Raw genomic sequence first — 15582 nt, 5'->3', positions numbered from 1 at the left:
AACAGAGCAAATACCTGCATGACAGCATGGCAGCCCCAACTCAAACCCCTGTATTGAAGTATATCTGCTAGCTGGGAAAAACAGAGATGCCCAAAAATGATGGTAGACTACAGAGAAATGAGACAGGAAAGATTTGTTGCAAGAAGCAGTATTATTTATTAGACTAGCTGAAACAGTCAAGGAGAAGAAAAAGATGAAACTCCAGGCACACCGCCCACTACAAGAAATAAAATGGTATGAATAAAGGAGAATCTATTAGCGCCAAAAGCACTTCCAAGAAGGCAACTTCCTTAGTTACTGCTCACAGTCAGCTAGCAATATCCAGCCCCTTAAATTGCATTTCAATATGGGTACAGAGTTCTAATTTGTTTTAGTGGGAATTTGCATCAAGGCCAAAACTGAACAAACACTTCTGCCTCTAATTTCAATGGCAATGATGACAGCTGTACACTGACAGAGACTGGTGCTGTGATAATGGAAATTACCACTCTCAGCTTGGAAGCAAGAATGAAAAGAGCTTCAGTGTGCAAACCAAAGGGGCAGAGTGTGAAGCATGGATACTATCTACCCCAGAAGTCTGAAAGAACTAGCACAGATATTTACTGGTACAGCTAGGCTGTTGGAAAACTGGTCTATCAAGCTGCTGATGTGGTATCTGACTAAAGAGTAGCAAATGCAGTGCTTATATACAGCAAACCAAGGCTTCAGAGCACCGTTAGAAAGAATAATCAATGTCATGGAAGCAAACAAAAGAAAACCAATGCAGGTTTGTTGAAATTAAGTCACATCAGGAAAAATCTTGCTGACATGCATAGGTTTTTCAAACAGCTGGATAGCAGTACATACATGTTGAAACACAGAAAATCATTAGTTCAGCAAGAGAAAATGAGGCTTGGTAGAAAAACTGTGAAATGGATAAATAACTGGTAAATAGGGAGCTAGCAAAATACAGCATGTTGGAAGAAGTACTGGGGCACAGGAAGGTTATTAGAGGAGTTCCTCCAAGACTAAACAAAGTAAGTACTAAGTCTGGCATTTTGTTAACAATCATGGTGCAAAATCCAGATGCGTACAGATGAATTTTGTTGCTCAATGTTAGACAGTGTAAAACAAAAGCAGTATGGAGACATTACGCAAGAAGAACTGAGTCACTTTTACAGCTGCTGTTTTGCAGAAATGGGATTAAATTCACCAGTATGAAGTACAACGTACAAAAAACAAAGTACAAACTTAAGAACTGCAAACCCTCCCTTAACTTCAGTGGTTCCTCAGAGCAGACATTGCCAGTGGACAGAGTGATATGAAAATATATCTGTCAAGGAAATTAATCTAGTATGTTTCTCCTATCTTCCTTTCCTTTGGCATCCAATACCACCAGGAGAAACTATTATTAATTTCTCTTGAGAATTTTCCAATTTCCAAGACAAACTTGAGAATTTCTTCTTTAATGCCATCCAGAATGTGCATTGCATGCACAGTTTTGCATCTTTTTTCCAGATAGGCAGTGCAAGGGGGGACAGGGGACAAAAAGACTGCTGACTAAGTTCATAACAATTACATTTTTTATTTTCTATAATTGGACAGGAAAAATGCAAAACATGAAAATAAATAGCTATCCGGCAATGACAGCCCTAGTAAGCAGGCAAAAGAGAGAAAAATCTGAAGAAACACACAGTGCTTTTAAAGCTTGGAGTCTTGGCAGATGATTTCCTCCCTACATAAAAAAAAAAAAAAACAAACACAAAACCAAAGCCACATGCTCAGGTTTTAATCACTCCCCGTTCCCCATTACATACATCAGAAACTCCCTTCTTTGCAATATTCATGCTCTGAAGCTGCAGACTGTAATGGACTGTCTCTCTGGAGGTGCATGATGTGCTGTCTGAGTAAGAGCTGTCAGATTACCACATCTCCAACAGTCTTTCACTTCCTCACTGGAAAGTATATTTGGTTCTTCCCTCCTTTTCCAGACCTTAAAGCAGTCCCTTTATGAAAGAGTGAGTGTAAACCTTTTCCATCATACAACAGAGCAGAACAATAATGTATCTTTTATGTGTGTGGGTGTACATCCATGGGTGGGCAAACAAATCAGACATCACAACCGCATCTGTATTGTAGTATGTTTTTCACATACCAAGACGAAAGTGCAGGGCTCTATAAGATTATACTTAGTATGTGATGGAATTCATTCTTCTAATTCAAGTCACTTTCTCGACTCCTTGCTTGCGAGTCTACTTTCTGACTTGTGTGTTCATACGAAGAGAGAGAGGATACACACACAAGAATAAGTGGCCTGCAGGTATATCCTGGACTAAAACAAACAGAATAGCAGCTGAGAAACACAGGAACTACTACAACTGTCTGAGGTACACAGGCTCAAGATCAAACCTACCCAAACCCACTGGAAAGTGCCTGTACATATTATGTAAGAAATGGCAGCACGTGTGAACAGTGAGCATAGAACAAACTCAAAATACACCTTGATCCTAAGCAAAAAATCAAGAGGAGGAAGAGTAATGAGAAATCATCACTGAATCTAATATGAATTACTTTACAAGAAGAAAAGTAATCCAGTAATTCAGGCACAAAAGATCTATTTCTAGTGTCCAGAAAACTTTCTGTCTTGTAAGTATGATGTCTTACGTCACAGTGGTCTGCTCTAAACTAAAACAAGCTAGCCAGACACTGTAAAAAAGTAGGCATTCATGAACTTCCCAAAGACCACAATTCTGTCACATCCATCATTAAGAATCTATCCCAAAGCAAAGCTTGCAAACAGATTCAAATATCAATAGTATTTTAATGCAGCTCAATTGAAGAAGTTACTCTTATTTAGGATATTAGAAGCAAAAGGAAAAGCATTAGCTCTTTATTATTCTGTTTCTCAAGCACTTGAAAGTGGTTACAAAATTCAGTCTTCTTAAATTCCTATATGAAAACAGATAATGAAATTAAGAACAATGCCTTGACTGAGCATGCCTTTCTAAATGATCTTCAAAAAGGAAAAGAAACAGAACCATGTGTAAGTAGCGTAATCTCAACAGAAATAATGAATGAGGAAGTACACCCACAAGACATTCCCTTCCTTTCTTGGAAACAGATACGAACTCCTTTCTTGCTTGAAAGACAATCTTGCTGCCATCTTTTTACAACTACAATATAATCACTGCCTAATCATTTTTCATAATTGACTCAATTTTCTATCTCAAGTAGACAGGTGCTGACAGCTTGTCTAAAATAAGCTAAGATGACATAAAAGACTCTGCAAGATTCCTGTTACTGGAAGTATGAAAGGAACAGAATTTCAATGATCCATGAAGCATGTGCGAGACTACATTTACCATCCACAAGATGATGGGTAAAACCAACTTTGTGCTCAGCACAGAACTATTTTTAAAGGATGATATTTGTCAGGGAGAAAAGCAGGCTTCTAAAGTCCCAGGCTTTTCTTTTTTTCTTTAGAAATACTATGGATATAATATATCCTTATTCAGGAGATATATAGATATACATACAGATATAGATATTCAGGATATACAAGTAGCTTTCTTAACTCACGTTTACAAATCTTCCTTTTTGAAAAAAGACTGAAACTTATTGCTAGCATTTACATGCTTATTGTATTCTGCAACAGTCTGTAAGAATTTACACAGATGACTATCCTTATCAGCAAATTAAGTCTATTAGGCAGTGTTCATCCAACCGTCTGGGACACGTCTCTTCACACTAGCTGAAACTCCAGAGTTAAGGTTTCCCAAACTCCCAAAATGTGGGAGGTGTGTGGAAGTCAAGAAGATAAAACATCTGGATTTGCCCCCAGCTGGGGAAACAGACCAACAGACTGTGCATTTGTTAAAGGATGCCATATGAAACCTTGGACAACAAATGAGGCTACCTCCAGTACATTAACAGTAAAACACTTTTGTAAGACTCAGCTTCCTTAGAGCCTCTGTGCTTAAGGCATATCTTGCATTTATACATTACCATTTAGCCAGAAAACCACCAGAGCCAAAAAACACTTTTCAAACCTAAGCTGGCAGATAAACTGAGATCATTCCACACACCATGGAAACACAACCATCTGGTTTAACAACGTACATGATTACAAAATAACCTGACAAATGAAGAAGAAAATTATACACCTACTCTAAAATTATAAATAGTTTTTCTATAAATTAAGTTGCCTGTACAGATAATGCAATTCCTGAAACATAAGGCACAGAAGTCAAAGGGACACTGCCAGAAGAATTATTTTAACTGTACCCTTTTCATCTTAAATAAGCTGAAATACCAACAAATTTAATATCTTTTTAAAATTCTCATTATTTGGTGACCTTTGCAGCATGATTGCTGTTGGCTTTTTCACCGCAAAAAGACCTACTTTTATTCTTTGGCTTCCATTAAAAGAAGCACAATATGAAGCGTTTGCATGGCAAGTTTTGGATGAAGACTCCTAATGACAGAGCAACACCTACCTTTTATTGCTTACTGAAAAAAGTAACTACCAGATATAAAATGGCTTGTGCAGCAGGATCTTCTTTCAAAATGGAAATGACCTAACTTTTACCAAAGACCTTTTCTGGGGCTATGCATGCGCATTTGTTAAGCATTAACTCAGAGGAGAGGGAAACATGCCAGCTGCCAAGGCACAAATACCACTTCACACAGCACCTGCTGCTAAGTGTTCTCTAGAGTTCTGCTGAGTAAGCGACCTGATGCAATCCTGCACAGTTTAGGAAATACCACAGGATGACAGAGTAAAGAGCTATGCCTTTACTGAGTACGTATGTAGAAATTACCTCAGTCAACTAAACTCTGAGACAGCTTATTAGTTTTTACAAAGCTACACGTACTCATGAACTCATGGACACTACTTTTAAATGACAGCTAGGAAACTTCTGAAAAAGAATTATGAAATCATTACTGTAATTTCATTTAAAAGAAAAAAATCCAGGCCATTGTATAGCCTAAACAGTAGCTTTAGGAAACAACCGATGTTTTGCCTTTCACAAAGCTTAAAAACCTTAGATTTACTATTAAAAATATGGTAATACTATCAATTTCAAAACCACCACAAATGCCCAGTTCTTCATAAGCAGTCAGAAGAGAACTGGTTCCATCTAGTGGCTGAACAGGGTTACAGATACTGAGAGAGCTTTCATGTTTCTTACCTATTCCAATTTGTGGCCCCAACAGGAAGAATTATACCAGCACCAAACACCGCACTTCACTGTGTAATAGTGATAAGATACACAAAGTCTGACAGTATACGCATAGTGCAAAACTGCTCTAAACAAAAAACGAGCTAGAAAATGACAGATGTTTTTATCACAGCATTTTAGTGCCATACAAACATCTTGCTAAATAGCGAAGCAGAGACTCTCCCTACAGAACCTTATTTGTTCAAATGCCTTTTATGTTTTGTACTCTACCAATTAGAGATGAAGGCATCTGTCTGAGGTACTTGCAGGACTCGTGTTTTGGAGACTTTAGTGACATCTGTTGTCACAAACACCCATATGAAGTGCAGTTGTGCTATTATCTCCACTTCACAGTGGAGAGATCGCGTACTGACTTAGCTTCTCATAGGGCAGGGAATTTAACACAGCTCCCAAAGATACCAGTCTTGCGTCTCACCCACCAAACTATCTTTTCCCTGCTGTGCCAAAACACTGCACCCCCATTTCTCTTTTCCTTCTGCTGTCAACCCTATAAAATCTGTGAAAACAAACAACGAACAATTTTGAGCATGGAAAGAGCACTTTGACAACCCACCATACAACACTGAGATGAACAATGCTGTTTCACTTGAGCCTCTTGCACCCGATAGGTGCTTTTGTAAATACATAAAACAAATGGCAGGACCTACCTCTGATTTGTGTTGTCATGGAAACGAGCAGTGAAAAATTCAAATTCATGGAAATATTAACAGAGTAATTGGTTCCTGGCTGCAAATCAAAACAAACTTCCGGAGCCTGCTTGTGTGTGGTAAGGTTGAAGGTCATTTCATGAAAGAACTCCTTCTGATACCAACGCTGGCCTTGCACATGAAACTGTAACAAGACAATCACAGCATGGAAATTGCAATGTTTTAATATATCACTTGCATTCAGTCATGTCATGCTCTAAATTAGAAGAAATAGCAGAAAAACACATCACTGCATACAGAGTGCCAAAAATGTTGGCACTGACAGTTACTCAAATTCAAATGCTTCCAAATTTGACAGGAACTGCAGTCCCTCTTGATCAGCTCTGACACTGTTCTAGTTCTTTCACTTCTCCTCCTCCTGGTCTATCCTCTTTTTTATTAGCACTGTAATTTCCCCCAAGTCTTGATTTTCTGCTAACATGTAGGCTTCCAGTAAAAGTGCACTTTCATTGTAGTATACCCTCATGGTGCAAAGTGATGAGTTATAAAAGTAACCTCACATGAACACCTCTCTGGTTTGACTCTGAAGATCAAGTCAAAATCACGTCATTTTGACCGATGTCAAAATGCCAAGTACCCTCCAGGATCTGCCTATAGACAGCTATATTTCCAGGCAAACTTACAGACCCATGAGGTTTTTTTGGTTTAGTTGGATTTTCTGTGTGTTTTGTTGTTGATGTCCCAAATGATCATGAACTTATTAACTTAGGGCCTCTCCTGATCATTCCTCTGTTAATGAAAACTAAAATGCTTGCTGTATTTTAATCACGCTAATTTTCCTTTAAACAGATCCTATGCCTTTAGATAATCTCTGCGCACCTCTTAGCACACGGAGATTGGAGAAAACAGCAGGTGGTCAAGAGTCCTGGCAGAGAGAGTTCATGGAGAAATGCCCTGCTGGGACCAGGGAAGATTGAAGGCATATCACAAGGCAGAGTGGACTGACTCTGCGGAATTTCAACAGCTGTCTGAGTCTGAACATGACAAAGTTGAAAGTACAGATAGGGAAGGCAAAATAGAGTAGGACAGGGGAAAAAATAAGCAAGAAACAGGAGATGACAAAAGCGCATGGTGGTTTCTTTCTTTTTTGAAGTTTGCTGTGCAAGCTTACTCCCTGGGTTTTTATGAGAGATGTTCTTAGAATGAGGAACACTGCTAGCAGTGAGTGTTTGAAAAACTACAGGGTTTTTTTTTTCACATAGGTGATTGACATAAATTGTTTTCTAGATTCAAAATACAGATTGTCACTTACTGAGTATCTATCTTCCACATCAGTTCCCCTGACATTTCTCCGCCATTTCAAGCAGGTATCATTAAAAATTAATACATTATTGAAAGCTTCCTTTACTGTGGAGACGACAAAAAAGGCAACAACTTATTACAAAAACTTCACACCTTCTTCAACTTAATTGAATATGAGTAGCTGAAAATAAAAAAAAAAAAAGGGTTTTATTTTGATTCTCTTCTGAGAAGGAGGTAGAATCTCATTTCTTTTGGAATGAACAAACACAGTAAATAAAGCATGAACATTTTCCAGAGAAAATGGCTTTCAGAAAAACCCAAGCATGCTGCTCAGGAAATCAAGATAGGTTTTATTTGTCCAGACCTAGGGAGGTTATAATGACAGAAAGATCCAGGGGTTCAGACCTTCTGATGGAAATAAAGTTATCACAGAAGAATTTGTCACAGTTGATGCCCTTTAGGAAAAAGCATGTCAGAAAAAGCATTTTTGTGGATTCCAAAGGCAATTATTTTTCAAGGTCTGTCTCATCAGAATTGTATGTCAGAAGGCAAGCTTAAAGTTCCCATGACCAAAATACTACAGAAACCTGCTGTTAGAACATGCCTTCTCTACACTTACTGAAAAACTGCCAGAACACTGCTCATCACTGCTAAACACAGGAACATTATCTGTAATGCTCACATCACTAGATTAATATCACACAGCTCAGCAATAGGGAATTCTCCCACAAGCAGAGAATCCGTTTTCAAGGCAAGGAATGGAAACTAGTAAGCACTGCACCATGGACTGAAATTCCAGCATGTAGCCAGGAATGCCACGGCACCAGTACTGCCTCAGCCAGAAGACAAATCCTGAAGTAGCAAGTTTGCCAGATCTTTCTGAAGGGCACTTACTGCCACTGCTCTGTTTGCTCATAGATTCAATGGCCACAGTGAACAGAAAGAACAACATCTCGCAAAAAAAGAGGATGCTGATGGTGGCTACGTGTGTGTAGTCAGCATAAAGAATGATATAGTCTAGGAGACAGCCTGTTATCCTGTCTGCTAGACTCAAAACAGCGAGCTCTGCAGCACATGAGTTCTACCATAAGCACAGAGAATACAAAACACAACCTACCCTTCGTTTGAACTGCTACTGTAACTGAGACAGTGATGTGTGTGGAAGAGGTGGTAGTAATATTCACCACGTAGTTACTGCCAGAGTTGAGATCTAAACACACCTTTGGATTATCTTCACTTGTAGTGATGTTAAATATCGCATCTTCTGAGAACGTCTTCTCATCCCATCTTTGGCCCAGTATGTGAAACTATTGAAGAATTAACAAAAACAATGGTGCAATTGGTTGTGGCTCTCCAAAATTCAGAATACTAGTTCAATTAAGGCTTGAGAACATAGGATTACATCTGTTGTAGAGTATCAGCTCAATCGAAAAAACAGGTTTGTGACTAACTGTTTTGGTGCAACAAGATGGCTTAATAAATTAGATCTTTAATTTCTTCTGGTTGTTAAAATGATGAATATTTTTTCATATATTTCTACAACAAATAGAAGGAATCTATAATGTGAACCCTACAAACACCTCCAACACAAATAGTAAGTAAATATTCTTTCTTGTTACAGCACACAGATGGAAATTACATCTGCTTGCTACTTTCTTTTCTTCTTTCTAGTTTTTCTCCCCTGCCCTACAGAAGCAGTAGTAAGATTGAACACCAAACAACAGTAAAAGACAAGCTTCCCTAAGATCATCCCAGTGCAGTGAAAAAGAAACCTGTTGTTTTTTATGAGATGAAGGGACAGAAAAAATTTACCTAGGTGAGCTCCAGGCAGTCCAGACTGTGTTCTGAACTTTATTGCACGCATCCTCAGTTTTGACTATTCTAAAGTGTCTTCCAGATAGCTGAATTCACATAAAAGCATGTGCACACAGCACATTACACCAGAGATCTACAGCTTGCCAGTTACTACTGGGTACATGGAAAGCACTGGTTTTGAACTGTTAGGGTAACTGGGAACTTGTTTTTTCTATCTCAGCAGTGCTCAATAAAAGCACTCGAACTAAAAATACATTGGTTTGTAACACAGGAGGAGAAAGATAGATTCTCTTCCAAAATTATCATTCAACCTTGAAACGTATTTTCCACATGAGTCTACCCACCCTGGAGATACTAAATAATCCCCTTTTTCTTTTTTCCCTATTTGTACGTACTCAAAAAAACAACTTTTCTTGGGAGATTGTCATTCACAAAACATAGGAATTTTTATCATGTTGTTTTGGCTTTAAATAACACTGACTGAACTATTTGTTTCTAAGAATTTATATGAACTTTTATTCTTATGTTTATAGATGGGAAAAAAAAAGGTAGTTACCAAGGTTACTTTCAATTTCCATGAAAAACAGTTCTAAAATGTTGAAATATAAGGTGTTTGAATTTCTTGAGCGAGGCACAGTATTTCAATATACCTTGCATTTCTAAAACAAGTTACATCCCGTATCTGCAAGTGATACACTGTTTACTTGAAATGTTTGCATCACAGATAGGGACAGAGCCCAAGTTTTGCAATATTTTCTATGTCAATGTGACCTTGAGCTCTACAACGGAACTGCACTAAAACATAAGCTTGTGCTGAAATGCTTCTTATAGTTTCAAGCAGATGTTTAGGTGATTTACTAGAATGGGGCCCCAACAGATTTTGAGTTTTTCACCTAATTTCAGGACAGGGATTTGTTTCTCTCCTAACCCAGCCACCTTGAGGTTTCTAGGCAGCTCACTGGAAAGACCGAGACAAATTAGCACACAAACAAAACCCACAAAACAAATCTCCACTGCTGATTCACCAGAATTAACCAGGGCAAAACTACTCCCAGTCTCAAATACTGCCCCACTTACTGTGTATGTTTCCTGCACTCCCGGTCTTCCAGTTTTCCTTTGCCACTTCACACACGTTTCATTGAATATGGACAAATTACTGAATAATTCCTCCTCTGTGAGCAAAAACATGAACACAGAATGAAAACAGTTATTTTTTTCTCATGCAAATCTTAACGTGTTTGGAGCAATTGTTTATTTCTTCCTTTTTCTCTGTGGGTTTTTTTTTTCAGGAAAAATAAAACAAGGTAGGCAGAAGTTAGGTAGTAAGTTTTCCCTTAATTGTGTCAGCTGCTAAAATTAAAATACAAGGCTAACTGAAGAAGCATGTTCTGAGCTAATGACTGTGAAGTCCTTAAACACACAGCCAGCATTACGTGATCTGCCATGACTAATGAAAACAAAATACTTTGCTAGGCTTGCAATTTTAGTTCTAATGACTTTACAGATCTTGAAGAGAACATTAAAACTACGTTACAGTTTCCTAACAGCAAAGGAAGAAGCTCATTACCTCCATCAGACTGCTGATATGTTCCTATATATGAAAGCATACATATACAACAGCATTTTTTCTTACACAAGGATCTTCTGTATACGCTGTACTGAAGACTAGAATCTTTCATACCAGGTGACCAATCCAGGCAAAAGAGCCAATGAGAAATTTTGCTCTGCTTCAGACGTTCCTCCTAGTCATAATACATTAAACTTGTACCATGTATAAGTATTCCTGTATTCCTGGTCAAAGTCTTTCATTAAAGTGAGCTTATGACACTATTAAACCACCAAAAATGAAGAGCAACAAACAATGCCCCAGTTCCACTACTTCTGCCACCTGTTCTATATTCTCCTTGAACTTGGCTGCCAGCATCTGGATATCGTGACATACAATGGTCTGTCTTCTAAAGAATCAGCAACTCACAAATCAACTTGAAGATTTTGTAGACCATTGGATCTCATGGATTAGAAGTCTCATTAAACTGCAAATAAAAAAAGTCAAGCAGATTTAAAAGAGCTGTCTGTAAGAAAAAGAGGCTACCAACAAACTTAGAAAAAAATGCTCTTCTGAATACAACAACCTGCATTAAAGCATTCTAAGAAACCTTCTGTGTTAGATTGGAAAAGAGCTTTTTTGTAGCTGAATTAATATTTTCGTTCATTATTTGTTTGGGTTGCTTTTTAAAAGGTGTTGATATTTTTCCTTGTTTTATAATAAATAAAATTAAATAACACAGCCACAGTAAAACACTTTCCAGAAGAAACACTAGATTAAAAGAATGAAGCCCAAAGAACTAAGCATGTAGGGAATACAGCTGTAGCAACCAGAGAGACATCCCCCAACATACCTGTGTTAATTTACACACTTCTAAGAGCTGGCTTATGCCTCAGAGAAAAGGCGCAGCCAGGAAGATCAACTCCTCTGTTCTTTCTTTAGGCAGTTCTCTCACTGCTGTCATCAGACACAGAGCAGTTGCCTTCACGTGACAAAATAATCGAGTAACCTTCCAGAGCTAAGAACAAAAGCTCCTTCTGGTCACAAGTCAAATTGATAGTGAACATATTTGCTCCTCTTCTTTGCTTCATCAGCCTTCAAATAGTCATTCCTTTGTCCTGATACTATAGTATTACATTCACTGCATGACCAAGGCGATACAAATCCAAGCTCATATAGATTCTAAGCTGAAAAACCCTTACTAGCTGCTGAAAAAATGAAGGGAGTTTATAGGACAGCCTTGGTAGATACTTCAGAAGTATTCACACAATACTTGGTGTAATGCCCTGCTGTAAAAGCAACCATAGCCCAGGGCACTCTTCCTCCGTATGGAAACTTCATTACCATTTCACAGGGCCCCCCTTGCAGCACACGGACATGAAGCTGTCACTGAAATATATGAATACATCGATAGTCTCCAAAACTCCTATATGTAGGCAACTATTTAGAACTAAAGTTTAACTGTTCATGTATTTTGCAGCAGTTGATTTTCTTCTTCCTTTCCTTTTTTTGATTATTAAAACTGTCATAAAACCGTTTTCTAACAGTATCTCCCTCTCCACATATTCAACAAATAGATGCCTCACTCACTAGATCAGTTTATCTACCAACTGATTTTAATTTCCCCATTGCAAACTGTCATTAAATATGGAAATGCTGTTGAAAGCTTCCTCTTTTACAGAACAGAAGAAGAAAAGCAGATTAATTTGCATGTCCTCTAAAACAAATTTCCTTACAAATGGCTGTGTGATTAGTTGTATTTAAGTGCTGCTTATCATTATTGTTTTCTGTTTCACGGTAATGTCTAGAAGCTCCGCAGTATTAAGACTTCTGTACCAACACAGAGCAAAACAGTATGTTCAGTTGTTGTATTCTTTAAATCAGATACATTTTTATTAAAAGACTGGATAGCAAAAATGACTCATTAGAGCACAGCCAGAGGGGAAACATTTGCGTATCCATGAGATCTGAATTAAAATGTGTAACAAGAAAGGAAAAAAAAAGTAATCTCCAAGACTGTTCAGCGAGAAAATCAGGCACTTGATTTGTGATACAAATGGCCTTATACAGTGGCCTCCTTGTAAGAAAGAAGGAAGAACTAGTAGCATTTTCTTCTGTAACTACATCAATTTTTCTGTCATGCTTTCTGAACTTTCAGAGGGACAAGGCCACCATGCTATTACCATACATCCACAGAATAGCTGGCAGACTTTTTCTCAAAAATTTCCACTCTACATGGGTAGGAGTGAAAGAGGACGAAAAGCTGTGACACACACAGAGCAAACACCACAACAAAGTCCTGGGCTTTCTGAGGAGACAGCTTTTCCTCACGTACTCTTACTGGTCACACGCTCTTTGTTTGGACAACCAAACGTACAGTAAGTGCTTAGTTTACCATTAATCCCAGTAGCATAAACACAGTATCCAATAATAGCACAAAGGTATATCTGAAAAATACTATTCTCACACCTAGAGGGAAACAGGTTCCCCGACAGATTAGTTCTCCTGTGAAATCTAATGGTGCCAGTGACTTCCAGAGCTTGGGAACTCCCAATGTGAAACGCGCTCTACGTGCCTGGCCTCAGTGTTACGCCTTAGCAGACAGCAGCATCCAGATCTTCAACATATCTGATTTTGATCAACAGCTTTCACTCAAATTCACAAATAAGATGGGAAAAGCGGAGACCCTCAGTTTCCCCATACTGCAGCACTATAAATTTCAACTTGTGATTAACTGAGAAGGGCACTGGATGCCACTGCTGCTCCACTGACCTCCAGGTTACCCTCACAATCTCCTTCCCATCCCAAGGGAAAGGGTCCTAGAAACAGCATGCAAATGCCTGGAGACCAGAGAAGAGGGGAAAAAGATCCCAGAGAAGTCAAATACCAAAAGGCAAATCTGGGAGAGGGTAGAGAGATGCAAATAGCACCTGGCTGTTAGCAGCCAGGAAAGACAGGTGCTGGTAGGGGGAACACAAATGGCAGAATACGAAAAGTGAGCAACAAAGTGATTCAACAGAGCCAGTGAGTGTCTGAGGGGGAGAAATCATCAAGAAAGCCAGAGAAATTAATTCTAAGAAGGAAAACAAGGAGTGAAGGTCTCAGTCGTCTTTACTCCACTTTTAAAAGATCTGCTAGGCAAGAGGTCCTCTCTCTGTGCTTGAGTGTGGGGGAAAATCTTCATAGTAATTACAGCCAGTGCATAAATGGCTGTACTGTCATGCTCTTCTGCCTTAACCCTGTGCTGTGAGGACCAACCTTAATCGTTTGCTTATCAGCCTCTGCGAGTTCAGGTCCCAGTACTCAGTGTTACTGTTTGCTGATTCAGGAAAAAATCCTAACACACAACTCTATGTCTAAACAGTCATTAAAACCACATGACTTCTTCCACATATACAATCCCATAGTCCTCAGCTGAAGGAGCACTTGACTACCACAGACCTCAGCTCGAGATACATCTTATCAGTGAAGTATTTTTGAACTTGCACGAAAGAACAGTATTTACCAGAAAGCAGATAGAACCAGCTCCAATCTGACATTTCATCTTCTGAAACTAGCTAAAAGAGCATCCACACATGCAAATTCACTTAGAGTTCTTCCCACCAATCCCCATACACACATGCAATTTAGGGGAAATAAAAAATCCAAATACTAGCTTTTTTTTTTATGTTTTGCCTGTTAAATTCTGTGAAAACTGTGAATGATGCTGCAAATGCCATCTGCTACTAACATGCACCACACATACGTTCAGACACAGAAATGAAATGAGAGCAACCAACACTACAAAGAGAACTTATGCTCAGACTGCTTCAAGGCACCTGTTCCATAGCCTGCAGGCAAACTTCTCTTGCACAGTAGCTTTCGCAAGTATACATGGAATTTATTTTACAAAGACATATCTTCAGTGTTTATACCTTTTAGGGTAGCATGAGAAGTTTTTATGAGTTTTTCACATTTTAAGTAATATACTTGCTTCCAGTTTAACTAGGATTGCAGAATTTCAGCAGGTTATCCCCTTCAGCCCCAAACTTTACACAGAGGAAATCCACAAAGAAACAGCAAACCTGTAGGCAGAGACAGCCATGCAAGAAGGAGCAGACAGATAGCTAATGATTTACTGCTTCCTTTGGTCTAAAAATGTTACCGGGAGACAATCAGGAGCAGAGTAATTCATGTATTTAACCAGACTTACAAAAACGTAAGAGATGCAACTGTGAGCATACTTACAAAGGAAAGATGTATCAATCAAGGGTGTCAGACTAGACAGGATTAGATCGGCTGGGATTAGAAATGCACGTGATCTACTCCACAACTGAAAGAGGTTCCCCACACTGGAGACTGGTATTTTTCATCACAAACTGGCTAATTATTAATTTGGTTTCAAACAAACAAACTAACAAAAGCCTAAATAGCCCTGCAAAAAGCTACACTTTTGTTTGTTTGTTTCAATTGTCACTGGGTTGCATCACTTTGATCCAAGTAGCACCAAGTAGCACAGGCTCCACCTGTGTTTTTCCAGACAATTAAAGAAATTACCAGATTACCACATCTGGATTTAACATACCAAATTAGGCCTTTATAAGAACTCAGACCAATCAGATCCTTTTCATTGATGACTATAATTATCCTAATTGTTTGATGGGGTTCTTCTTCCTACAGAACCACGGGTTTTGAATCAATGCCCACAGATGTGAGTGACACTTTTTCTATTAAGCTCATAACTGTTGACATGAATTATTTACACATGGTTGGGAATAAAAACTAGCAGTGTGACATTCATTGTTGTGTGGAAATTACTGACGCTGCCACCACAGAAACATTCCAGCTGCCTTTCTGTATCATCTCTTATTGTACAAGTGAGGATGTAAAAACTAACACCCCAGAGAGATTTCCCCCAGCTAGAGGGTAAATCAGTCACTGGGAATAGGGATAAAGCATAGGAGAAGGGAAAGTGAAAGCAAAGGGAAAACAACTCTGGATTAAAAAGAGAGTAACTAGAACCTCTCAGTTGCATGGAAATTATGTTTGCTATAGGTCTACAGTTAAATGA

At 38.6% G+C, this 15582-nt stretch overlaps 1 protein-coding gene across 5 annotated transcripts in view; it reads right to left on the bottom strand.

The window, feature by feature from the left end:
- The window catches only part of SUSD1 (sushi domain containing 1), a 47427-nt gene that overhangs the window by 16493 nt on the left and 15352 nt on the right, over positions 1-15582 (bottom strand). For 4 of the 5 annotated variants that reach the window (XM_087742203.1, XM_087742200.1, XM_087742201.1 and 1 more), the window contains 4 exons: positions 10064-10158; positions 8289-8478; positions 7182-7276; positions 5870-6053 (listed from right to left, as the gene is read on the bottom strand). In XM_087742203.1, coding sequence (XP_087598329.1) covers positions 5870-6053; positions 7182-7276; positions 8289-8478; positions 10064-10158 — 564 coding nt within the window. The remainder of the gene's footprint in view (positions 1-5869; positions 6054-7181; positions 7277-8288; positions 8479-10063; positions 10159-15582) is intronic. The other variant, XM_087742204.1, reaches the window with a different exon arrangement.

Source organism: Nipponia nippon, unplaced genomic scaffold, assembly GCF_047370975.1.
Source record: "Nipponia nippon isolate SJK-2023a ecotype South Korea unplaced genomic scaffold, ASM4737097v1 scaffold_8, whole genome shotgun sequence".
NCBI classification, from domain to species: Eukaryota; Metazoa; Chordata; class Aves; order Pelecaniformes; family Threskiornithidae; genus Nipponia; species Nipponia nippon.
This window is presented reverse-complemented; position numbering and strand designations above follow the sequence as displayed.